Consider the following 26,983-nt stretch of genomic DNA (forward strand, 5'->3'; position numbering starts at 1 on the left):
TATGAGTGCCGACCTGTCACCCAATTTGCTCATAAAAATGTATAGGCTTTTAAATTGTGTCTGAATAACCAATTGTGGCTTAAAACAAATAGTCTCGTAAAGGAAAGAACCTGTACATAATAGATGCTTTCTCAGTAATAATGAGAAGTTCACTACAAAGGTTTCAATGGCAATTCTCTATGGAAAGTGTAATGAGTAAGACACTTCAAAAAGCAATAGAAGTTTAGTAGTGACGTTTGATATGAAGTGCCATATTGTGGTTTGTGCCAGTTACTTCAATTACAGTTCTGGTGTTGGGTTCTGGATTTGGGCTTTAAGTGGTGTTTGGAACGAGCCTTCTTTCTAGGCCTTCTTCTCGAAAATTAAGGATGTAGCAGAGCCACCCTTCCTCTAGACACAATGGTAAATACCACTTTTTTTTTTTTTCCAATATGTGTTGAACACAAAATCTTAAGATTATCACAAAAGCAGATTCAAAGATAGGAGAGGTGGTATTTTTAAATATTTAAAGTCTACTTAATTTTTAGTAAGATACATGAATAGCTTATGAGTTAATTGTGTTTATGTAAAACTAATGAAAATTTTTATGGAAAGATCAAGATCTGTTTCTTGATCTGTGGTAGAAGTAAAAGCTGCTTGCTCTGGGAGGCTTAACAGCACACATTATAGCTAAAATATTTTCATGTAATGTGATACAATGCTGGTACTCCCAGGCCACCCTGTGCTGAATATTCTTATGTTGTCCCCCAATTTACCTCTGTGTATCTGAATACACATAATATGATCCATCTGTTAGTGGGGGTGCTTAATCTTTTCTGTTAAAGTATTTCTGAAAATGATAAAAAGGGATGATGATGATAACGATAATATCTGAATATTAGTTAGGTCCTGACACTCCTTTTTCAGAAACTGCAATGGTGGTATCGCTGATGTTCAGACATGCCAAGTAAACTAGCCTCAGGGCCTACTCACAGCTGCTCACTCTGAAAACTTTCTTCAGATGGCTAACACCCTTGCATTCTCTTGATATTTACTCAGAAGTTGTACTCTCAGTAGGGCTCTTTCCACCTTATGTAAAATTATACACACTTATTCTTTCTCTCTGCATAATTTTTTTCCTAAGCATTCCTCTCTTTCTTGTGTTCTATGTATTTGTCATGTTTATATAATTCTATCTTTCCAACCAGAATGTAAGTATCATGAATCAGAAAATTTTTCCTTTAAACAACAACAAAATAAACCATTGCATTCCTGATGTCTAGAATGATAAAAGCGTACATTAGGTGCTCAATTATTATATGTGTAATGAATGATGCTCTGTGAATGATAGAATAATATGCATATTCAGATGAACTGAAGTCATTTGTTTATTCTTTGGAGTACTGGTTTGTTGGTTTGTATTTTTGGTTGCTTTCTATCTTCTTATTTGACGTTTTGAATCCACAAAATGACAAATACCTCACTGAACTTACAGATTCAGTTATGATCCTGAAAATAACAAGTGGATGCAGATTCACAGAAATAAGGGTTTGTTGTTACTGTTGTTAAATTTACTTATACCTGTCTAATTTACTTACATCTATTCCCTCATCTTGATCCAAACCTTTCAAATTCAGAGTGCTTTCTCAAGCACTCAGAGAAAGAAAGAATGAAAAAAGAAAGATGGCACGAGGCAAAAAACAAAATTGCAGAGGAGAGCAGGAATGAGTGTTTGGAATAATAAAGGCATAGGTGTGAAACAATAGTCACTCTCTACCTATTGGGGTAGACTTAACTTTTGAAAGCAAAAGGGAACATGAGCCAGTATTGAGAATCCAACAGATAGTCTTACACTTACAATTCAGTGATTATGATAATACTAGATTTTTCCTTTTGAATATTTCAGAAGTTGGATTGTGTTTTATGATCTTAAAATGGGAAATAGTTTACATTTTAGCTGGGATTCATTCTTCCATTTTTCTTTCCTTCCTCGTCTTTTTTTTTTTTTTTCCATTAATAGTGTACCTAGAATAGTTAAATTTATAAAAACAAAGTAGAATGTTTATTGCCAGGAACTGAGGGAAGGAGAGAATGGGAAGATAATATTTAATGGTGTATGGTTTCAATTTTGCAAGATGGAAGGAGTTTTTTAGATGAATGTTGGTGATATTTGCAGAAAGTATGAATGTACATAATATAACTGAACTCTACACTTAAAATTAGTTAAGATGGTAAATTTTACATGTGCATACTGCTGCAGTTAAAAATTAAATACTAGTGAGATAAAAATTGATAATATCATAGAATCAAAGGAACACAAAATCCTAGCAAATTCCTCCTTCATATTGTATATGGAGAACTTGGCTAAATGCCAAATAAAGGAGTTCCTGATATGAAAAAGTCAATGATAAAGAAGGCAGGATTGCATCTAGGCCACTGTAGATGCAGGCTCTGGAGACAGTATACCAGATTTTAATGCTTTTTAATGTTGTCTCTAACTCTTAGAAGCTTGTGTGACTTGGAAATGTTTTCTTAAGCTCTCTTTGTCTCTATTCCCTCTTCTATAAAATGAGATTGATGGTCTCTGCTACACAGCATTGTGAGGAGCCCATGGTAGTATATGTGAGCACTCGTTAGTAAGCCTGGCAGGTGGCCAGTCAAAAAGGATGCTGAGGAATAGACAGGAGAGAGAGGAAATGTTTAACAGGATCCCTTTGTATTGAGGGAAAAGAGGCTGTGAACAGTTACAAGGGGGTTAAGTTAAAATCACCTGGATGTGGTTCACTTCTTATGACAAAAGAGTAGACATTTCTCAGACTGTAGAGAAATGTCCATGATATTTTAGAAAAATTTGTTCATGATGCCAGTTTCATAATTAAGGTTTCTTTCATGGTTAATTTGTTCGACTTGAGAGTGCATGTTCCTAAAGTCTCTATTAGTGTAACTAGGCATTAGTGCAAAATTATTATTTTGGTCAGACCAGGGAGATCCCCTAGTTTCCAATAGGTGAAGCTTACTTCTTTACTACTAATTGGCTGCTGCCTATTTGTTTCATATAATTAGAAGCTGGATAAAAGAAAAGTAAGTAAAAATACTAGCTTTGTGTTACAGTTAAGGGACAAAAAATTATAAATATGGTTTTGTTTTAATAGTGTATCTGTAGCTGTAGGCTTCTAGAAATCAAATTTCTTTTAAGACTTGGAAATGTGTCTTCTGTGATTAAAAAAACTAATATTTGGCATATTTCTTCAGTTACTGAGACAGAATTCTGTTTTGATTGTGAAATGTCATTTGTTAACACAAGTATTAATCATGGAGAATTATGTTCTTTAGCATGCTCCAGAGTTAAGAAGGCAAATAGAAAAATGTGTCCAATTCTTCGAGTCAAGCATGTAGGTTTCATTTATTTTAGATCTAATTAAATGAGTTACCCAGAACATTATTGCAATGTTTTCTTCCAATCGATGAAACTGAGGATTATGACACTGATCCTCATCAGCAAGGGGGTCAGACAATGAAATCACTAATGTGTCTGATTACTTGGCAGTTTTAATTATGAGACAATCTCAAAGTCAGCAGAAGTCTAAAAATACTATTTTCAACAAAAGGAGTGAAAACACTTCTGGTGATAAATTCAAATCAGCGGGAAATGAGGCAATCTTTACCAGCTTCTGGGACTTATTCAGTTATCATAATATATTTCTTATTTGTATACTTTTGAAAGTAGATAATATTTATTCCAAGTATATATTTTTAGAAGTTTCTATAAAAAAACAAATACTCATCAAAGAGTTCAACTGTAGGACATGTTCTTCCCAGGGCTGCTGGCATTTCTCCATGGGTCCCTGACTCGCGGCTGCACAGTTCATTCCATCCTCATGTGTGCCTCCAGGGGATGTTTTTTCAGGCCTTGGCAAACAAGGTACATCTTAAGATTGTGTCCCATAAAGGATCACAGTCATCTGAGTTATTCAGTGTCTCAGAGAGACATCCTAGCTAAAATTACAGCAGTTTGTCTCTGAGGCTCAGTCATAGGAAAACAAATTGACTAAGTCAGCAGAATTCTCAGTTGAGAGTCCAGTGCAGAGAGCAAGATGAGAGATGTACTTTTAATGGAATCCCATACTGCGGTATTTGTTAGGGTTGAATAACAGGAGTTTTCTCTTATACTTTATGTAAGTGATGAAAGAACCAGTAAGTAAGAAGAACAATAAGGACAACATTGTTTTTTTTGCTCTTATGTTATCCTTCCCAAAGTAGAAGAGAGATTCTTTTGCTGAATATGTATCCTGTCACATGGTCGGCTTTCAACAAATATGGACTAATTGAAGAATGAGATGGGTGCATGAATGACTGAATGTGCTACTACACCAGGATAGGTGCTGGGGCTTATCTTCTAGGGATTTGGGGACCTTCATTTCTTTATCAACTCAGGAGACTTTGACCTGTACTAGGATGATGTATTCTTTTTTTTTTTTTTTCATATTAAGCAGGTTTTATTTAAAGGTAATAATACAGACTTCTCCCAGCAGGAAGAAGGGGGCCATGGCTGATGTTCTAAAAGTCCCAAGAAGTGAGCACACCCTAAGGATGATGTATTCTTAACATGTACCCTTTTCCCCATTGCAGAAGCTTCAAGAATCATGGTGGTCTGCATGCAAATAAGAGAAGGGGAACCAGAGGTTATCTTCCCCACTCAAGCAAGGCATCTACAAGAACCTTTTAGGAGACACTAAGGAAATTTAACTTGCTTACACTGCATCAGCCATGGCTACACACATGCCAGGGTGCTGTGTATGCCTTAACTGTAAAACCAAGCAGCCACTATATCTTGGCAATTGATATTTTGGTAATAGAACACCTAAATGCTGTAAGAGAAGCACTCTAAAGATACTTCTGTCATGACTGGCAGATGAGAGTGCTTGGCCTCTTCTTCTTGAGGCAGACTTTCAGATGTAGTTGAACTTCTTGAATAGTATATCTTGGAGACTGGCTACCTGCTGTGATCTTCCTTACTCCAGAGCACTGGTTTTTGCTCTATTTGACACTTTCTGTCTCTTGAAAGCAAACACTGAGAAAATAAAACTCAGGAAAACCAAACACAGATATAAAAGCTAGTCTGCTTTTGACTACATCATCCCTACTTGAAAAGTGCAGAATATGTTCAGGCTCGTTCTGAGGTTCTGTCTCTGAAGCATGTTCTGACAGCACTGAATAAACTGATGTTTTTTACAACTGAAGGCCTTGTTTGGGCTTTGTGAATGTGATGAAATACATGTAAGGCATCCCACCCCCTTTTTCTTTTTGAGCAGAAATAATGATGAGATTTGGGAGATAAAGAAGGGCTTCTAAGCAGATTTTATCTATTGTTTGAGGATCTTATTTAATCTTTTGAGCTGCAATAGAAATTTAGGAGGGGAAAACAAGCAAGCTGTTTGCAGGACTGACCCAGAGTTAGAGGTGTAGTAATATACCATAGGCACTGACAAATCGGAAGGGATGCTTAAATGGCAGTCAGTGTTGCACTGAGATCATTATCTTTGTACAGTATAAGGATGGAGTCTTGCCACCCACATGCCCTCATTCCATCACATCTGGTGAGAGGACATGGAATAGACCACTACCTCTGTCTGATAGATTGATTTCCAACATTATTAATATTGTGCTCTTTGACTCTTGGATATAAAACAGTGTGAGATGCTTTATTGTGCTGGACTCAAGTGAAATATGACTGCAATATTTGTGGCTAAAGGATTCAAGTCTCATCTTAGTCTCAAACAATGTCTAACAGAAAGCAGATGTACAATAAATGTTTAATTGCAGTGATAGAGATATAAATACTGATGAGGACAAGACACACCCTAGTAGTAGATATGTCTTTTGGTGGCCAGAGATATCTTTTAGTTAAAGGAGATTTAGTGGACTGAGCCTCATGTTTCCCCCCTCGATGCTGAATTTTTTAAAATAAAATTATGAGTCAAGACTGTGGGACAGTTTTTAAAACTGCTTTTCACAATAAGGACATTGGGTGGGGTATGTGTATTTATGTATATGTAGTAATGCTAGTCTTTTTATTAATATTTAGTATCCTTATAAAAGAACTGATTTTTCTTCCCTCATTTTCATTTAGATAGCACCCTGATTTTAGTCTGTTGCATTCAAAATATGTTACTGTTTTATAAATAACTACCATCGTGGCAAATCACTGCCTTGCATGTTGATTTTGGATTTAGAAAGGACAACAGAGCTCAGGAAGAAAGAAAAAAGCAAAATGAAGATGAGAAGACAACTGTAGTCTAATGCAAATCAACAGAACCCAGAAAATCAAGGGAAAGCAATACTTTATGTGAAAATGACAGGCAAAAACTCCCACTTATATGAATTAGTAACTATTGAAATTAAGCTACATGTGCATGGGGTTTCATCAAGCTAGTCTAATTTTACATGTATTTGAAATTTTCTGTTTTAATAAAGTTTTAAACACATATAAAGGCAGAATAGTAACAGTTATTACATATTTGTGCATTTTAAATCTTAATAATTAAAAGAAAATTGATATAGGGAAGATTTCACTTAGATGGTAAAGAGTAACATAGGTGGTACTCTAATGTTATATGTAGCACTTACCGTGTGCATTCAGAAAATTCATATTCTCAGGTGAGATTACTGGCTAGTTCTGAGAGTCTGTAATTCTGTGAAAAATACAGCTTTTTAGATATTTTTCTTTCCACCATGCCAGGACAATCTGATGAACACCATACATTTCTTAAAGTCAGACTGCTATATCTGAACCAGATTTCTACTCAATCTTCCATTATTTGGATGTTGTACTTTGAAATCCCCATCGATTCCAGTTTGACTCAAACTTTCAGATGGGTTGAATGTGGATCAATAGGGGTCGCACAATGCTAAAGTACAGAGGGTTGTTTTGAAGATGTTTCTGAAGTTTTGAATAAAGTAACTTACATGAATAAGTGAAGGTAGTAAGTATAGGTTTAAAGGAATCAGGAAATCAGGGTTCCAAAGAGAAGGGGAATGTTGAGCTTTCAGTTCCCTGGACACTGGCAGGAAGAAAGGAAAGATGCAGAAGGCAATATAGTGTTGTGCACTAAAAAACTGCATAAAAGAGGCTTCAACTTGTCCATCCCATTGTGTCCAAGACCACCTCCTGAGTATTGTAAAGGAGCACAGGCTCAAGGAGAAAGGAACTCATCCAGAGTCTAGCCATGGAGTAGTACACAGTTGTAGAGGACACATGAATAAAAGTCTTGCCAAGAAACAAGAAGTCCAGTTGAAAAATGAACACGCATTCATCTTACACTCAACCAATGTTTACTGAACACACATCATTGTTCCTTCATTCAGCAATTATTTAGTTAGTACCCAGGGTGTTAGATGCAAAGATGAATCTACTCATAAAGAATATAGATTCTGGGGCTGGGGAGATAGCTCAGTTGGTAGAGTGCTTGCCTTGTAAGCACAAGGCCCTGGGTTCGATCCCCAGCACCCAAAAAAAAAAAAAAAAAGAATATAGATTCTGAGAGAGGGACACACAATCCATTTCATGTGTACCTGCTGTAATAAAGGTGCATCTGATTCTGTAACTGGCACATGAGTGAACTGTATTTCAAGGAAGACCTCACCAACCACCCCTCCAGTGAAAATGGACCCTAAAGCCTGAGGAAAGAATAGGAAAGAGAAAGACATCCCATGCAGAAGGAATAAAATTAGTATGTGAGAAAGCATGCCATGTTTGAGGAAGTTTTGAGTGATCTCATAGTGAAGCACAGGAGTTGAAGGAAGAATGGAAGTAACAAGGTATTTACCTAACAGATTTGCCATACGAGTGTCAGAGGTAACTGTAGGCAGAAGTACCAATACAAGGGTAGAACAGATCTTTACCTACATGAATAAGTTAACACAAGTATTTAACTATTCTAGTGTTAACTCCTAAATTTTGCTTTAAAAAACTTTTTTAAAAATTTAAACTAATCTTGAGTATAATAAGTGTTTATAAATGTCAATATATTAAGAAACATAATTATGCTCATTTTGCTCAGTTTCCATCATTTTTTTTAATTTTGGTGAACTGATTTTGGAACACCTATTTCTCTGTCATACTTAATAGTTTGAAAGGAAACTTTGTTAATCTGGCTTGTATTTCTTCCAATCAGAAAAAAAGGAGGTAGGATGATAGCTCACTGTAAGAACTCATGCATAATGCATGAGGCCCTCAGTTCAACCCCCAGCACATGGAAAAAATAAGAAGAATAAGAATACATTTTGGTGGAGTGCTGTGGTGTATACTACTCAGCTACTCGGCCTTAGCTACTTGGAAGACTGAAGCAGGAGAGTCACTTGAGCCCTGTAGTTCAGTGCCATCCTGGGCAACATGACAAAATCTCATCACTTTAAAAAAGGAAAAAGAAAAGTTCTAATTCTTGTCTTCAATGAACAAAAAGTATTTTTTTCTACCTGATGAGAAATATGTCTATAAAAAGTTGCTTGCATGGGATTTTAAAACCAGATACCTGTTAATATTCATAATCAACATGAGGAATTTAAAGTTGTACTTTTTCAATTGAGAACATGCATTATGCCTCCTGGCTGTTTTCCAAAAGACTGTCCTCAAGAAGTTATGTGAATTCATTTCTGCGGCATCCGCAGGGATGGAAGTCATCCAGACGACTCCTTCAGACTCTTATAATTTAATTCTGGCTCTTGAGTTAACAACATGAACAGAGTTATGTAGTGGTAATTGTGTAGGTATGTGGTCAAACAGCTGATCTTAACTTTTTTTTATCTACCCTAAATGCACATTGCACACTTACTAATTTAACTTCTGGTTGTTTTTTGGCCTCTTGGGAAATGATCCAGCACGCCTAAGTGTGTAGAAGAAACATCCTGAAATTTGGTTTTTTTTTTTTTTTTTTTTTTTTTTTGTTGAAGCCCCATTTTTGTTTTGTTTTTCCTCCCCAACACAAGACTTTTGTATTTCCAGAACTAATACTGGAAACTGCATTAATTGGAAAGGTAGAACAATGGTACCAGTTAATTCTGGAAAAATAACATGTCACATCAGATGTTATATCCCAGGAAATTCTGTTTATATTTTTCTCTCATTCTAAAGGTGTTACTTGCTTTTTCAGCTACCCCATCTATCCATTTGGGACTCCAGCTAGCTTTTATTTCTGTTGTATTTGAATAGAGAATCCAGAAATTCTGTGAGGATTGCATATTAGGTGGTTATGAACTAGTTAAAGAGATTACAAGACACAAATCACATACTACTATGTTAAAGTGGTATTTTTACATTTCTGCTGTTTATGAGCCTTTTTAAGTGTCTCTTTTGTGACTTGCCAATGAGAGCTGAGAAAAGGAATCTGTATTTCCTTCTCAATCTATACTTCCTTTGGCATTTATACCTTGCATAAATATATGCAAATCTGACTTTAAAAAATAAAGGGGGAGGAGAAGAAAGATTGAGTGTCAGTATGTGCAGAGCACTGAGCCAGATGCTGTGGAGGTTATAAGATAATACCAATTTAGGGGCTCTGCCCAGGAGCTGAACATGACATTACACAAACAAGCAAATTCAAAAGAAATTAACAAGGTCAAGAGAGAAAGTGGTAAGACACTGATAAGCAGAGTCAATGCTGTAAGTGTGCACTGAGAGGTTGAGCTTTTGGGAGAAGAGACAAAGGCTTCCAGGGCTTAAGGCTTCAAAGATGCAGGGAAGGTTGTCCTGAGATTAGGAGACCTGAGAGAGCAAGAAGAAGCCATAGTGTAAGTTGCCCCTGTTTTCTCCTACTTAAAGGCAGGCATCTGCCGTCCTGGATGTGGAGCCTGGGGATGAATATAGTGGGAATAGAAAGGTGTCAAAGGTCCCAACCATCTCCACACCCAGAATTAGTGATAGTGAACATTCAGGGAAAATAGTGGTATCGGACCCCAACATACACTCTCAAGACTTCACATGGTTCTGGGAGTGTGTCTGTTGTCACTGAAGGATATCAGTAGTGCCATTTCTGACAGTCATAATATTCTGATTGTTAGGAAGTTGTTTAGGTTGGTAAAGTCATATCCAAATGCCCAATGTGCCTTTCTTATGCATATAAGTAAATGAATTCTCACATATCCCATTAATGGCAGTGACAGCTGTGCTGAATGTAATTCAGCTTCCTTGGATTAAAAATAAGTAATTTTGTTTACTCACAACATGTCAGTCTAAAAGGAGAGTCCATCTTACCAATATTATTTCCTTTTTCAGACAAACGGACACTTACCTGGGAATGGAGATGTGTATCAAGAAAGGTTAGCACGCTTAGAAAATGATAAAGAATCCCTTGTTCTTCAGGCAAGTAATTTTAAACATCACCTTTCTCATGATGTAGAGTTGGCCCTCCAAACTTTGGATCAAAAATATTTGGAAAAATTGAAGCTGCTTTAAATGTGTACAGGATTTTTTTTTTTTTTTGTCATTATTTCCTAAACAATATATATATAACAACTATTTACATGGCACATATGTTGTGTTAGGTAATTTAGAGATAATTTAAAGTATATGGGACAATGTTTAAAGGCTATATTTAATACCATGCCATTTTATATAAGGACTTGAGCATCTACAGATTTGGTATTTGCAGGGATGCTGGAACATATCCCACATAGATACCAAGAGAAGCCTGTACTTACGAGACTATTTTAAATGGAGATGGTAATTGCTTACAGCAATGAGGCTGCTAATAGAAGTGCAGTAGGCCATTAGTACACAATAGGGAATAGGATGTTGGTGGAATGTGTATGTATATCCAGCCTAGAGCAAGCAGTTCTTAGCCTCAGCTCTTCAGGGACAGTCTGATACAAGCTTAGTGCCTTCTAATCTCATTCTTCTTTGATTGGATTTTTAAATACATTTTAATGTGTAACAAAAACACTCAAATATATGAATGTAGTATAAAATATCAGTGTTATAATTTCTGAATATTGTGTGTATAATTTTTCTATTTGTAAAATGATACCATGGGCCAAACAGAACAAAACATAATAGTGAGTGGAATCCTGCTTGTGGACTAAATTTACTTACTTCCTCATAATGTTCAAGTAATTTTTACTTTGGTATTTTGAGCTAAATGAATAAAAGTATTTTTACTAGACTGATGACAATCAGGAAAATCGTTTGGCTCTCAATAAGCACTAAGGATGAAGGAGTAACTATACAGTTTCTTGTGAACCTTTGGTTATGTTTCATTGTACCCTGGCTTTTTTTTTTTTTAATGCTGGGGCTTGAACCAAGGGTCTTACACATGCTATACACATACTCTAGCATTGAGCTACACCCCCAACTGTGTACCTTGGCTTTGAATACATTTGCAATCAGCATGACCTTGAAAGATATTGTGGAATTTGAATTCTCCGGGTTCTTTTCTTTATTCTTCAAGCATCAGATTTGAATAGTCCTTGACAATACTGGTTTCAAGTATTAACTTTATTTCCTCTCTTCCATTCTATTACTATCTCCTACATCCCCCAAAACAGAATTTGTGTTCATACTTTTTCTCATCAGTGATGGAAATCTATAAAGTATTACACATTCCCAGTCAGCACTTACTTTCTCCTAAATTGAGTACGAACTCTAGATCCAAAAGCAACATGTAAATAGAACTATAAAAGACTGCTGTTGTCTTCTCAGATTGTTTTTCTTTACCATGAGTAGTGAGATTATTCCAGTTTGTGTTCCACTTGGACAAATAAAGTATTCCAGTGGGATCTGAATTCTGTTTTTCTTCCTTCCTTCCTTCCTTTCTTTCTTTAATTCCTTTTTCTTTCTTTTTTCTTTTTTTTTTTTTTTTCCTTTTTTCCTGGTCCTAGGAATCAAACCTAGGGCCTTGAACATGCTAGGCAAGCACTTTAACATTGAGCTGTGTCGCATGCCATTTTTCTTTTTTATTTTGAGACAGAATCTGCCTAGGTTTCCCCAGGCTGGCCTCCAACTTGCAATCCTCCTGCCTTAGCCTCCCAAGTTGCTGGGATTTTAAGTGTGTACCATCACACCTAGTGGAACCCAATTCTTTCTAACTCATTGCAGTATTTTACTCTAAATATAGGTCAGCGTGTTAACAGACCAGGTTGAGGCTCAGGGAGAGAAGATTCGAGATCTGGAGTTTTGTCTTGAAGAGCACAGAGAGAAGCTGAATGTCACAGAAGAAATGCTGCAGCAGGTATGTACAGAGGCTGATGAGGGTGGGAGTGGGAGGGTCTGTCTTTACTCTGATGCAGCAGTGAATTTCCAGATTCATTCAGGCTGGCACATTTTAAGCAAAACTCTAGAGTAGAAGGGTCTCAAAACACATAGACATAAAGTATTTAATTAGAATCAAAATATTAATGGGATTGTAGGTTATTTTCTTCTTTTGCATTCATGCAATTCCCTCACTCAACCATGAGAACATATTTTACAATTATATATGGTCTGTGTTATTGGGAACAAACTTATACTCATTCACACACAGTCCTCATATATGAGAGACCCTATAGGTTTGTAGACAGAATACACATTGTTGCAGAACAGGTTAGGTTGAATTCCTGCTGTCATTTCCTTGCCATATGACTTTGACAAGTTCTTAACCTCTGTTCTTCAGTTTCCTCCTCTGATGAATGAGGATAAGAATCTACTTCACAAGACTTTTGCAGGGATGGAATCATTTAATATATGTCACATCAGTACCTGGTACATAGCAGACATAATTATCATCATCATCATCATTATCATCAGTGGTCTTAGGAATATGTAAGGGAGCTGAGGGTGTAGCTCAGTGGTAGAGTGCAGGTTTGGCATGGGTTTGATCCCAGTACCAAGGAAAAAGAGAGTAGACAAGAATCAAGTGCAGTCGTGCACTCCTATAATCTCAGCTACTCCAGAGGCTGAGTCCTGGAGTCCAGCCTGGGCAATTTAGCAAGACCTTGTCTGAAAAAAAAAGGTTTATGTATATTAATATCCTCAGTAATATATATATTATATATATATATATATATCTGCTCTAATAAACTGATGTGTTTAGTTCTGTTCAAAGAAGGGTAAATAATCTTCTAAAAGTACATATATTCAGTAATTATTCTTCAAGGCACCCTCTACTTCAGATCTTTGCTGCTTTGTGATCATAAATATCTCAAATTTACATGCAAACATTTCTCAAATTTACACGCGGACATTTATAATAAAACAACCTTTGAATGTATTTCTTATTATTTTAATAGGAGCTTCTGAGTAGGACATCCTTAGAAACTCAGAAGTTGGATCTGATGGCTGAAATATCTAACTTGAAATTAAAACTGACAACTGTAGAGAAGGACAGATTGGATTATGAAGATAGGTTTCGAGACACAGAGGTAAGTGCCACCTTCTCTTTGTGTGTGTCTTTCACTCACATACACACAAACACGCCTAGGGCAAAGCTGAAATTCCCTGAAGGTGTGAAGGGGAAGTAGCTCATTACCATATACCTTCATCCTATTTCTTTTTAACAATAAACTTTAGAGGGTGTAGCTCTGTATTAGAGCATGTGCTTAGTATGCACAAGACCCTGAGTTCTTATCCCTAGCACCAAAAAATAAGCAAATAAACTTTAATTACATTGAATTTTATTGCTAAATGCTAATTGTAATTTTTATTTTGGGACTTTGCTTTGAAATATTAATCCTTTCTTTAGACTGTAGAAATACTTTGACTTCAACATATTTCTAGCATCTATTCATCCAATTTTCTAAATAATGTATTTACATGCATGATTTTACTAGGAGCTCTTATTTAGGCACACTAATTATTTACTTATATAATAAGAGGATGTTTTTAGGCATATAGAGTACATATCCACATCATACAATCATAAAATCACAAAGCTTTGTAGAGGTCATTTAATTTGGTCTTCTACTTTTGATCTGTTCCACACATAAATCATTCAATTAACTGAAACTCACTGTACTTTTTTGAAACTCAGGGTAGATTCTACAACCTAAAATAACCTGTGGCTAAGCAAACTTAATTGTCTGTTATCCCTATTTTATTGTTAATCCACGTGTTCTAGTTTGTAGTTTTGTTCTTTAAAATGAAATGTAGGGCTGGGTGTAGTTCAGTGTTAGAGTGCTTGACTAGCATGTGAAAAGATCTAGGTTCAGGACTGGGGATATAGCTTAGTTGGTAGAGTACTTGCCTCGTAAGCACAAGGCCCTGCATTCAATCCCCAGCACCACCGGAAAAAAAAAAAAAAAAAAAAAAATCTAGGTTCAGTTCCCAAACTGCAATAAATTAATAAATAAAATAAATTAGTTAAATGTAAAGAGCTGCAGAAATTCTCCAAATTCTCTCCTCCTTTTCTATTTCATTTTCTTGGATTCTTACTTTTGTGCCTTCTTTAAAAATTCATTTGGATATTTTCCTTTTTCTTCTTTCTGTCATTCCCTGACCTCAGAGTCACTGCCTAACATAATAATAGAATCAGTCGATAGGTAGACAACATGGCAGTGGAGCTAGTTCTGCTACAGGGGAGGAAGAGGAAAAGGGATCAAGAGGTGGCCTTCTGTATATAACCTACAAAGATATGCAAAGTTTAAAGGAAGCCTTAACCTGTTCAACCTGTTAGTTTAATTTGGGTAAGAGATGCTAACAAAACTTTGGGACTGAATTGGTAAGTGTTTTGGTATTTCTTGGTGTGATCCTAGCACAATGTTTACATTTATGAGATTTGTCTGCATTTTCATTCACATTCCCTCACTGCTTCCTTATTTCACTCTTGGATTCTCATCCATAGGCAAAGGTCTTGTCATCATACTTCCCATAGAACTCAGTTCCTAATGATTTTCTAATAAATATTGAATACTGTTGGTGAAATGTAGTATGCACATACCTACAAATTATAGATTATTTGATATTTGTTATGTTATAGATGAAAAAAATTAAGTCTTCAAAATTAAAACTGAATTGAATATATGTTCCTGTTATTGTTCAATAGAAACAAAGTGTTTTCCTAGCTATATCATGAATCCCAAGTCCTTTGTCTTAGAATTTTAAAATATGTGAATATTAATATCTAAGAAAACATTGAAATGAGGAAGAAATATAGTCAATTTCCAAAAGATTGTGAGTTAATACTGAAACATTGAAAGATTCCAGGCTTGACTGTCCCAGGAATTGCTGATGAGAGATGTTTAACATTGTTCAGCAGTGCCCTCTTCTGGTAAGAACTCCAATGTCAGAAACTCAATTGCTGTGGAGCCCCTTAAGAGTCCTGTACAAGGACAAAGGGGAAGGTAACAGGTTTTCTTTAGACTGAAGCTCTGATAAGAAGTTAATTGAAATAATTAATATTCCCTTCTAAAGATTTTCATATTAAGGATCAATTTCCATATTTTCCAATTTGAATAATCGTGGGAAGATTTATTTCTTCCAAGTTAGAAATTTAGATTCATGTTTAAAGGATTGCCATGAAAGATAATTGAGTATAGTTTTTTTGTTTGTTTGGTTGGTTTTTTCATTTTGGTACCAGGGATTGAACAGAAGGGTACTTGACCATTGAGCCACATCCCTATCCCTTTTTATATTTAATTTTGAGACAGGGTCTTGCTAAGTTGCTTAGGGCCCTGTTAAGTTGCTGAGGCTGACTTTGAACTTAGGATCCTTCTGCCTCAGCCTCCTGAGCCACTAGGATTACAGGCATGTGCCACTGTACCTGGCAAGGAGTTTTTTTGTTTTTTGGTTTGTTTGTGTTTTTTCATTTTGTTGTTTGTTTTCAATATAAAAAAATCCAGTGTATACTTCTGTGTTTCTTCTCTTTTGCAAATTGCCACTAAAGGAAGTGGTAAAATATGCAACAGTGCCAGATAGGAATTCAAAGCTGTTCTTTAACAATGGAAAAGTAGGAAAATATAGTTTTAGTCAGCCTTTTCACTGCTGTGACCAAAAGACCTAACAAGAACAATTTTAGAGAAGAAAGTGTTTATTTAGTGCTCACAGTTTCAGATACGCTGATTAGGTTTAGGCTCTCATAACCCAATCTTTTCACCTCCAAACTTTCTTGCAGTCTCACACATGAGCTTTTGGGGGACACCTTATCTAAAACATAACATAAATATTATAAAGACTGGATGAAGGAAGATCACTAATGACTTGTATTATGCAAGGATGATTACTAAGTGGGAGAAACTGACTTTCTTTCAACTTTAGTTCTGAACTTTAATGGATCATAAGTAAACTTATTTTTAGTAATGTCACATAGTTCTTGACCTCATAAAAGGAAAAAAAATCTATTTCCTTATTGAAACATTATATGATTATCAGAAAGCAATTTTATAAAGGTAGGTAATAGTTTTACCCTTTTTACAAGAACCTATAGATTTACTGGGAAGTATATTTCTTTGTAGCATCCTTTTCCCTAGCATTTATGACGTGGAATCATTACACTTGAAATTTGAGGATAATCTGTTAATAAAGTTGTTACAGCTTTATTCTACATTTTTTTGACACTTTTGTATATTTCTGTAGTTGGTGAACTGATTGCCCAGAAATAAATGTCATATAAGAAGAAAAGGATATTAAGATATTAACCACTGGAGAAACCTTTGTGGTGTGTAGTCAAGAAAAAAAAGAAGTCTCCTTTACAGAGTATTTGAGCTTCTTGTTTGGAAGAGTTAATATTGTTTAACATTTTAAATTCCTTTTCTTACTCCCTGGAATCTAGGCAAAAATATACTCAGAATATTTAGACAAGTTTTACAAGCAAATTTTTTTTTTTAAGTGGCAGTGTAAAAGGTGCCAATTTTTAAAATATTTTATTATGAAAACATTAGGATTGTTTTCTTATTTCCCAATATAAAATTGTATTATGATGCTAAATATAAGTTTATGTAAGTATATAAACTTAGGACCTTCATCTTTAAGTTGAATCTTTTGTTTAAAGGAAATATTTTTATAATTACCTAGGCGGAGAATCGCTGCCACCACCGCACTGCGCAGCACCTGGCCGCGGGAGCACTTCTTTACTTGTCCTTACTCCCTAGGTCTAGCCACCATGAAAAGCGCCAGCAGAACAGCAGCAGCTCGTCTGGTGGGCGCCGCTGCTTCCCGGGGGCCCCACAGCCACCCATCACCGGATGGCTGGAATGGCCTTAGCCAAGAAGTTTTTAGGTTTGTTTCAGGGAGGGATTATGCATCAGAAGCAATCAAGGGTGCAGTTGTGGGTATTGATTTGGGTACTACCAACTCCTGTGTCGCAGTTATGGAGGGTAAACAAACAAAGGTGCTGGAAAATGCTGAAGGTGCCAGAACCACCCCTTCTGTTGTTGCCTTTACAGCCGATGGTGAATGAAAGACTTGTTGGGATGCCAGCTAAGTGACAGGCTGTCACCAACCCAAACAATACATTCTGTGCCACCAAGCGTCTCATTGGCCGGCGCTAAGATGACCCTGAAGTACAGAAAGACATTACAAACATTCCCTTCAAAATTGTCCATACCTCCAATGGTGATGCTTGGGTCGAGGCTTATGGAAAATTGTACGTTTCAAGTCAGATTGGCGCATTTGTGTTGATGAAGATGAAAGAAACTGCAGAAAATTAGTTGGGTCACACAGCAAAAAATGCTGTAATCACAGTCCCTGCTTATTTCAATGACTCCCAGAGGCAGGCCACTAAGGATGCTGGCCAGATATCTGGACTGAATGTGCTTCGAGTGATTAATGAACCCACAGCTGGTGCTCTGGCCTATAGTTTAGACAAATCTGAAGACAAAATCATTGCTGTGTATGATTTAGGTGGTGAAACTTTTGATATTTCTATCCTGGAAATACAGAAGGGTGTGTTTGAGGTGAAATCCACCAATGGGGACACAGAAATTTCTTAGGTGGTGAAGACTTCGACGAGGGCCTGTTACATCACATTGTGAATGGGTTCAAGAGAGAGGGGTTCATTTGACCAAAGACAACATGGCACTTCAGAGGGTGTGAGAAGCTGCTGAGAAGGCTAAATGTGAACTCTTCTCATCTGTGCAGACTGACATCATTTTACCATATCTTACAATGGATACTTCTGGACCCAGATGATTGAATATGAAGCTGACCCGGGCTCAATTTGAGGGGATCATCACTGATTTAATCAAGAGGACCATAGCACCATGTCAAAAAGCTATGCAGGATGCAGAAGTCAGCAAGAGCAACATAGAAGTGATTCTTGTTGGTGGTATGACTAGAATGCCCAAGGTTCAGCAAACTGTGCAAGATCTTTTTGGCCGAGCCCCAAGTAAAGCTGTTAATCCTGATGAAGCTATGACCATTGGAGCTGCCATTCAGGGAGGTGTATTGACTGGTAATGTCACAGATGTGCTGCTCCTGAATGTCACTCCTTTGTCTCTGGGCATTGAGACTCTGGGAGGTGTCTTTACCAAACTTATTAATAGGAACACCACTATTCCAACCAAGAAGAGCCAGACTCAAGTGGAAATTAAAGTGTGTCGAGGTGAGAGAGAGATGGCTGGAGACAACAAACTTCTTGGACAGTTTACTTTGATTGGAATTCCCCCAGCCCCTGGTGGAGTCCCTCAGATTGAAGTTACATTTGACATTGATGCCAATGGTATTGTACATGTTTCTGCAAAAGATAAGGGCACATGAGCAGCAGATTGTAATTCAATCTTCTGGTGGATTGAGTAAAGATGATATTGAAAATATGGTTGAAAATGCAGAGAAGTATGTCGAAGAAGATGGACAAAAGAAGGAACGAATTGAAGCAGTTAACATGGCTGAAGGAATCATTCATGACACAGAAACCAAGATGGAAGAATTCAAAGACCAATTGCCTGCTGATGAGTGCAACAAACTAAAAGAAGAGATTTCCAAAATGAGGGAATTCCTGACTCGAAAAGACAGTGAAACAGGAGAAAACATTAGGCAGGAAGCATCCTCCCTTCAGCAGGCATCACTGAAACTTTTTGAAATGGCATTCAAAAAGATGGCATCTGAGAGAGAAGGCTCTGGATGTTCTGGCACTGGGGAACAAAAGGAAGATCTAAAGGAGGAGAAACAACAGTAATAGTACTTATAGCCAAGAAGACCACATTCTGTATGAAGCTTAGGAGTGAAGGGACTTCCTGAGCAGAAATGGGCAACCTTCAGTCTTTACTGTATTTTTGCAGTATTCAATAAATAATTTCCTTAATATGTAAATTTAGTGACCATTATCTGATGAACATTTAATGGGTGATAATTCTACACAGTACAGAGTTCACAATGTTCTCTCCCTAGCCTGTTAATTTTCAACTGCATGTGAAAGGGTTGGGGGTAGATGATTTACTAATTATTATAAAGAATTCTTGTTGGTTCATGCTGAAATGGCAGTATTTTCAAGGGGTGAAGATCAATGAAGGAGATGCATCATGACCTGCAATGAAACCATAATGGGGATGAAGATCCTAGTTGGTCAAGAGCACTGCTATAAAACATGGGGTCCTTCGGCAAGACAGCTAGCTGTGCTGAGTTTGTAGTAGGTGGGGCAGAAGAAGCTGGGTCAATGGAAAACTATTTATGTTAGCTATTTATATTAGGTAGCTTTTTAAATAAGGTAGTTCTTAAATTCCTAATGTTCCTAAGGCATACTTTTCTTGCTGCCCTCTGGTCCACCTGGCACCTACATCCTTGATGAGTGTTCTTTGATCCATTCTAGATTTTTAAAAAAATAAATATGAAAAATAACAACATAAATAAATAAATACCTAGGTGTCACTGAAAAGGCCCTCAAGGTAAATGACTTTACAAGAAATTTTTTTTGGTTTATTTTAAAAGAGTTCATAGTTTTAGTCTAGAAACATCTAGCAAGTGGTAGTGAAGCAAATATGAAACCTTTTCTGTGTTACTCAGCTTTCCATCTTTATGACAAATACGTGAGATAATTTATAAAGAGAAAAGGTTTCTTTTGGCTCATTTTGGAGGTTCCAGTTCATGATCAATTGTCATTGTTCCTTTTGGGCCAGTCATGAGGTAGGAGAGCATCATGGGAGTATGTGTGTGGAAGAACAGAATTGCTCACCCCATGGCCAAGAAGCAAAAAGAGAGGAAGGGGCCAGGTTCTCATAGGATCCTTCTAGGCCACATCCCCAAAAACCTCAGAACCTCCCGTTAGACCCCACCCTTAAAGGTTCTACCATCTCCCAACAGCTCCATACTGGGAACCAGGGCTTGTGTCTTTGAGGATACTCAAGATCCAAACAGTAGAACTTTGTTAATCATTTATTTTTGTAAGTCCACCACTTTAGGGCAGAAACAGTGGTAATTTAAAGCAGTGTTTTAAATAAGAAAATAGTTTGGTCTTGGACTGGGGCTGTAGCTCAGTGGCATAGTGCTTGCCTGGCATGTGTGAGGCAATGGGTTCGATCTTTAGCAACACATTGAAAAAGAAAAAATGAAACAAATAAAGATGCTGTTCATCAACAACTACATTTTTTTTTTAAATGATTTGGTCTTAAGGAAATACATTTACTATTTTTCCATTTGTCAGATTTGATTTGCACAACTTTAATCCTAGGAGCTATGTACCTCTTCAGATTTCCCACCTTCTTAAGAGGTAGCACAGGTAGCACATGCCTATAATCCCAGTGACTCCAAAGGTTGGGAGAATTGTGAGCTCAAGGCTAACCTGAGCAATGTAGCAAAATAAAAAATTAGAAAGAACTTGAAGATGCAGCTCCATGGTAGAATACTTCTGGGCATTGAGCCCAGTACTAAAAAAAAAAAAGGAAAGTACTAAAGAAAGAGAGGGAGAGGGTGGGTAGGGGAGAGAGACAGAGAGAAAGAGAAAGAGAGAGAGAAGAAAAAGAAAAGAGAAGGAATCCAAGCTGCTACTTTGGTATAGATAACTGCCACTGCTTTTCTAATGTGTTTCTTGTCTTTCTTTTTGGACAGGGGCTAATTCAGGAGATCAGTGATTTGAGGTTAAAAGTCAGTGAAATGGATAGTGAAAGACTTCAATATGAAAAAAAGCTTAAATCAACCAAAGTAAGTTTTTCACCTACAAAAACAAATTTAAACAAATAGCTCCACTACTCATTTATCACCAATAATGTAAATTAAAATGTTTTCTACTTAGTGTATGATAATGAAGGCATTTTATAAGTAAATGATGTTTTTCTCCACACTGGAAACTTTGAACATAAACATTATTATTCTGAAAAAAAAAAACCGAGGCTTAACTAATCTACCAGAATGTAACCTGCTATTTCTCTGAGTTATCTAACCTCCTTTATAAACTGATACTGTTTTCTTGGTTATTTAGTATGTCTGTTTCTCTCTAGTTTTCTTTCACTCCTCTGTCTCTCTACCAGTCTTTAATGGCCAAACTTTCTAGCATGAAAATCAAGGTGGGTCAGATGCAGTATGAAAAGCAGCGGATGGAACAAAAATGGGAGTCACTGAAGGTGTAGTAGACTTTGGATGATGGGCTCCATGGCCTGTCGCTTTCTGGCTTGTGTCGTTTTGCTGTGATGGTGTTTTTAGTGGCATGTGCATTTATTCTGTGTGTGTGTGTCAGCCATTTATTAAAAATACATATAATACTGATGAAAGGTACAATGCTTTTTTTCAGAAATATCCAAAATAATAAATGAAAAATAATAAACAACTAAAATAGAAGTATTAGCTAGATACGGTGGCACACACCTGTAATCCCAGTGATTTGGGAGGCTAAGGCAGGAAGATCACAAGTTTGAGACCAGCCTTAGCATCTTAGCAAGACCCTCAGCAACTTAGCAAGACCCTGTCTCAAAATAAAACCTTTAGAAGAACTGGGGATGTAGCTTAGTGGTAAAGCACTCTTGAATTCAAGCCCCTAAATAAATAAATATGCAAACAAACTTATAAATTAAATCTAACCTTCAGGCTCTCTGAGGCCCTGAACATTGTAAAATAATTGCAGAAGTTCTCCTGTGAAAGCATTCTATTTCATAGCAATAGTACAGACTGCTTTTCTCTTTCAGGGCTTTTAAAAAGGAACACAATGAGAAAAGCACAGCAAATCTTGCCAGTGCTACTGAATATGTCTTGTACTTGGTGATCATTCTTACCATAAGTCAGAACCGTAGGGCCAGTCTTCTACCTTCATTGGTGAATTGCATCTTCTCATAATACTAAGTATAATAAATATCTGTAGGCTCTGAAAATGAAGTGTGATATTGAATATAAAGGTATACATATTAGCATTGCACAGCTCTATTTTTTGTATTAAAAATAGACAGTAGGACTTAGATTTGCTAAAATTAGTTCTTTACTAAATTGAAACTAAAATCTAAAATATTAGCAAAAGGACTGGGGATGAATCTCAGTCAGTGACTGAGCATTGCCTAGTATGCAGAAGACCCTGGGTTTCATCCCCAGAATTGCAAATTATGTAAGTAAATAAATAAATGCCATGGAAGCCTTTATAGTTGACTAGTTAATTATTTATCCTCTTTTAAAAATATATATTTTGAAATTTTTCTTTTCCCATTGCTATAGGGTATTCTGTTCTTTTGCTTAGTTATAAGAATGAATTACTGAGTCCCATAATTTGGCTAATTTGGTTCCTGACTTCCTACCTTAGCCACCAGTTAAAACTCAGTACTTGTCTGGGAAGCATTAGTGCCATGTCGAAATCCTGAGTGAATGTCAGGAAGTCTTTTCCATTTGCCTTTTATTTTGCTTTTATGACATTAAGAATGTAACTTTGATTATCTTAATCATGTTTTTTAATTTAATATAAGATTTCAACCTTATGGCTATCCTAGCCAGCTCTAATTATACTTTAAAAGATTTCTTTTTAATTTACTCACAAAGAAACCTGAAATAAGTATACCATAATTATTGTAAATTGTACTTATTTTAATATTCTTGCCTCCTGCTTGTCATTGCTACTGTCTAATTTCTGATGTTTGTGTCTAAATTCTTGTAGATTTTCATTTCATTTGCCCAATCTGCTTACTGATCTAAAGAGCTAATGTGCTCTTTAAATATTCCCTTTCAGTCAAAATATACTATTTTAAAATAAATTTACAATTTGTAGGATGAATTAGCATCTTTAAAAGAACAACTGGAAGAGAAGGAATCTGAAGTAAAAAGGCTACAGGAAAAGTTGGTTTGCAAGATGAAAGGAGATGGGATTGAGGTTCTTGATAGAGGTAAGAATGTTTGTTTAACCTTTGTTATCTTACTTTGTTAAAATCCTTAAAAATCTAGGAGAGAAGCTCATGTTAGTCAACATATAATTTCAGCACAAAAGAAATGGGGAGAGTAACAGAGCCACGCATGCCGACAGCCACAGAGTTCTCGGGGAATCTACTGTGGCAGTGGAAGCCATGACCTTTCTCTGAGGCAGCAGGGGGAAGGCAGTTCTGTACTTTATCAAGTGTCTACTTTAAGTGATCAAGTGTCTAATTTAAATGTCAGCACAAGAGCATATTTATTCAAATTGCAATACAAGGGAAGAAGCAAAAGGAACTGTGTCTCAAGGTTGTTTTCCTCTGAACTGAACTTGAGAAAAGATTAAGTAAGGGATCTAGAAACCTCCCCTACCCTTTTAAGAGAAAAGAGGAAACTCATGAAAATTTCCTACTATGGACTGAGCACTCAACCTTTTAGAGAGCAAAAATAGGCTCATTCTGTTTTGAAAAAATATATGAATTTATTCAAAGATTTTTTTTTCATAACTAAGGAGCTTTTTTCTGAATACTGTAATTTCTGATAATATAGGTTATCCATGATAAAAAATAACTTGAAACATGTTTTTTTTTTTTTAATGATAATTTGGAAATATAACATTTAACATCTGACAACACTAGGTCAAATTTAGCCTTTCTTTGTGATTATCAATGAAGACTACAACACTAAAATACCAAAGCAACTTTTGACTCATTTGAAACAGAACATATTTCAGTTAATATAGCATTGGCATATTTTTATCTGTTATGTGAAAATGAGTAACATCATTGTCTTACTTGAATTAGATTATTTCTAAATTCTTTCTTGGCTCTAGAATACTATGGTTTTATATATCTGTAGGTATCACAATTCCCTATCCAACAGGATACTCAGTTTCTCAAACCTGAAGGGAGTGGAGTCCCCTCCTCCGATCCTCCATATTTTGGAATATGTAGGATATTGTCAAAAAACATTTAGGAATAGGCTTGCTTTTTCTTTTCCCATGCTACAGGCCCAGCCCCATTTTAGTGCCTTGAGAATAAAACTGAATCACAGGACTTGGGGAATGTATTAGAATAGTGCTTCCCACAGTCTGATAAGAGGACTGGAACCAGTATGTGAACTGCTTGTTACCAATGCACAAGCAGATAAGTGCAGGCATTAGAGGAAGTCTTAGAAATTTTATGGCTTCTGCAATTGGCACATCTACTTGGCACAACCATGACTCATCTCATTGAACAACTGATGGACCATTTCAGTGTTTGCTGAACTTGAGTATTGAATTCAGTATGGCAACATTCCAGAGGACCATGTGTTGAACATGTAACATTTCTGTAATAGAAATATAAAATCTACCTAAGCATCAACTTGTTTTTCATTATATACGGTGTTTAGAGCACACTTGAATTTTGTAGACCTGATTTTCACACAAAAAGTCAAGGTTTAGAAATATGAGGACTCTGATGTAGTAATTTGAATTTAGGTCTTCTGATTAGTTATACTACGTTCTCCTCCCAACCTGACACAGAGCATTATTTATTGTCTTACCAATCCTATAGTCACAAAATAATGCTTCTTATGATTTTTTTTAGGTTAGAATCCCTTCATTTTAGGCAAAAGGAGACTAATAGTATGTTTAAAATATTTATTATTATTGTAATGTTTGCTAACTTCCAATTCAATGGGTTTTCCTGCACAGATGAAAATTTTAAAAAGAAGCTCAAAGAAAAAAGTAAGGTTTTTGGTGTATTTCCATCAACCTTTATATTCACCAAAAGTACTACTTTGTTCTTTGCATGTGTTTTAAAACGTTTCTCACCAAAGATGTTATGTTGCTTCATCAATAAGCCCTCCATTTCTTCAGAATGTACAAAATAGACAATGAAAATATGGAGGAGAAGATCACTTTGCAGATTTTGCCTGATTAAGCCCTTTTGCTGCACAATATACAGCAGGGCATACAGTAGTATGGAGATCAGAGAATGTTTTCTCTGCCATCCACTTAACAAGGAGCAGAGAAAAAATAACATTTATACTCTATGAAAACATTTTGTTTTTATCATTTTGAACTTTGCTTTTGCTCTTCTGTGTTTGGAAATCCACTATTTCATGAGATCTAAATTAGAAGCTTCTTGAAATATATTTTCTTTGGTGTTGTTAAACAGATTGTATCCAGGCTGATTCATGGAACCTAGATTATTTAATGCTATATAAAGATAAATCCTTAATGGATTTTTTTCTCCCAGACACTAAATTATTAAGTCAAGGGAATTTACCTTAAAAAAAAAAAAAAAAAAAAAAGGCAATTCCTAACTGAATATGTCAGTGCTAAATGATGTACTACTATTTTTAAAATTACCTTTGTTTTTTTTTTTCCTCAGAAGCAAATAACTTTTTAGCCAAATTTTTTTTTTTCCATTTCAGTTGTTTAATTTGTACTCCACTTTTGGGTGAATTTTTTGGTTTTAAAATATTTAAGTTTTTGTTATTCAAGTAGCATGCTTCTGTATTTGAATATCAAATTTTTTAAAAATCACATGTAGCTTACTTTGATCCTTATGTCATGAAATATGCTTTAAAATAGTGTTGGGAAATGAAGTTTATAGATGAAGCAAAGTATTTATTATTCTTTTGAATGGAACCTACAGCCAGCTTCTAAGCATGACTATTCATGTAAATATCACAATCCATCAGGCTCTTACCATCCACGCCTCCATCTTGGGTATAACTGAGCATCATTTTCTCTGCTTTGGTCATTATGTATACCATCTTTGCTTTCACTCACTGCTTTATAGCTTCCATTTTTGAAAACTGTGTTTTTATTGTTACACAACCAAGTTTCATTTTCAGTGTTCTGAGAGGTCTTCATTGTTACTTAAGTGAGGAATCAGTTCTCCTGTACCTGTGTGTCATTGTTTTTCTTGAATCACAACTGCTTTTTCCATAAAAGAGAATATAGGTGTTAAATGTGTTCCCTTTAAAAAACAAATAAAACAAATCAATAACCTCTTTACCTTAAAACATTTCAGTCTGAAGAATAAGTAGCTTCTCAGGTTAATTAAACTGATTTGAATGTTGTATTGTTTTCAGATATTGAAGTACAAAAGATGAAAAAGGCTGTGGAGTCTTTAATGGCAGCAAATGATGAAAAGGTACTGGATGAAATTTAAATACGTACATGAATGTTACATGACACCATTTTGACCATTCCACACAATTTCTTGAGCTATCTCAGAATATTCTTTCAAACTGAGATAGCTCAGATTCTGCCCACATTATGGGACAGGCTTCTCTCTCCCTGCCCATGTGTGCACATTCTCAGTGAAGGCAGTTGTAACTGTGGCTGTGCACACAGGAATAGGGACTGCACTGGCTCCACTGAGAGTCCTACCCTCTCCTATCCTCATAAATACAGAAAATATTCAAGCCATCAGAGGAGTTCTGCATATTCGGGTGACAAATATGAGAAAATACATTCCATAGTACAATCTGGGAGTTCTGGGCAAACAGTTGAATTCTGAAATTACTAACGAATGAATCTGAAATCATTAACTTTAGCTTCTTAGTCCCTCTTTTTTTTTTTTTTTTTTTTTGGCTATACATATGATTTCCTTCACACTCCTGACCTCTTTCATATTTAGAATTATCTATCATCCAGAGGGGTAAAATACCCAAAATAGAGGTACAGACCTCATGATATTATATATGGACTTGGGTTTTATCTTAGCTACCTTGGTTTGAAACCGGTGTCTCTGAAACCAGGGCCTCCAGGTTTCGCCTCTCTGACATCTGGTGTTC

At 36.0% G+C, this 26,983-nt stretch overlaps 1 protein-coding gene and 1 pseudogene across 10 annotated transcripts in view; both read left to right on the forward strand.

Annotated features, from left to right (window-relative positions):
• Nucleotides 1-26,983, forward strand: part of PPFIBP1 (PPFIA binding protein 1) — a 211,428-nt gene that overhangs the window by 144,958 nt on the left and 39,487 nt on the right. For 4 of the 9 annotated variants that reach the window (XM_079139307.1, XM_079139306.1, XM_079139305.1 and 1 more), the window contains exons 6-13: nucleotides 10,250-10,336; nucleotides 12,087-12,200; nucleotides 13,237-13,368; nucleotides 20,921-21,013; nucleotides 21,340-21,432; nucleotides 23,052-23,166; nucleotides 24,885-24,917; nucleotides 26,276-26,337. In XM_079139307.1, the coding sequence (XP_078995433.1) occupies nucleotides 10,250-10,336; nucleotides 12,087-12,200; nucleotides 13,237-13,368; nucleotides 20,921-21,013; nucleotides 21,340-21,432; nucleotides 23,052-23,166; nucleotides 24,885-24,917; nucleotides 26,276-26,337 (729 nt within the window). The remainder of the gene's footprint in view (nucleotides 1-10,249; nucleotides 10,337-12,086; nucleotides 12,201-13,236; nucleotides 13,369-20,920; nucleotides 21,014-21,339; nucleotides 21,433-23,051; nucleotides 23,167-24,884; nucleotides 24,918-26,275; nucleotides 26,338-26,983) is intronic. The other 5 variants (XM_079139310.1, XM_079139313.1, XM_079139311.1 and 2 more) reach the window with 3 other exon arrangements.
• LOC306660811 (stress-70 protein, mitochondrial-like) lies at nucleotides 13,375-20,758 on the forward strand (annotated as a pseudogene). The gene has a single exon. The product of its transcript is annotated as a stress-70 protein, mitochondrial-like (transcript).

This window comes from Sciurus vulgaris, assembly GCF_902686455.1.
Source record: "Sciurus vulgaris genome assembly, chromosome: 5".
Taxonomy (NCBI): Eukaryota; Metazoa; Chordata; class Mammalia; order Rodentia; family Sciuridae; genus Sciurus; species Sciurus vulgaris.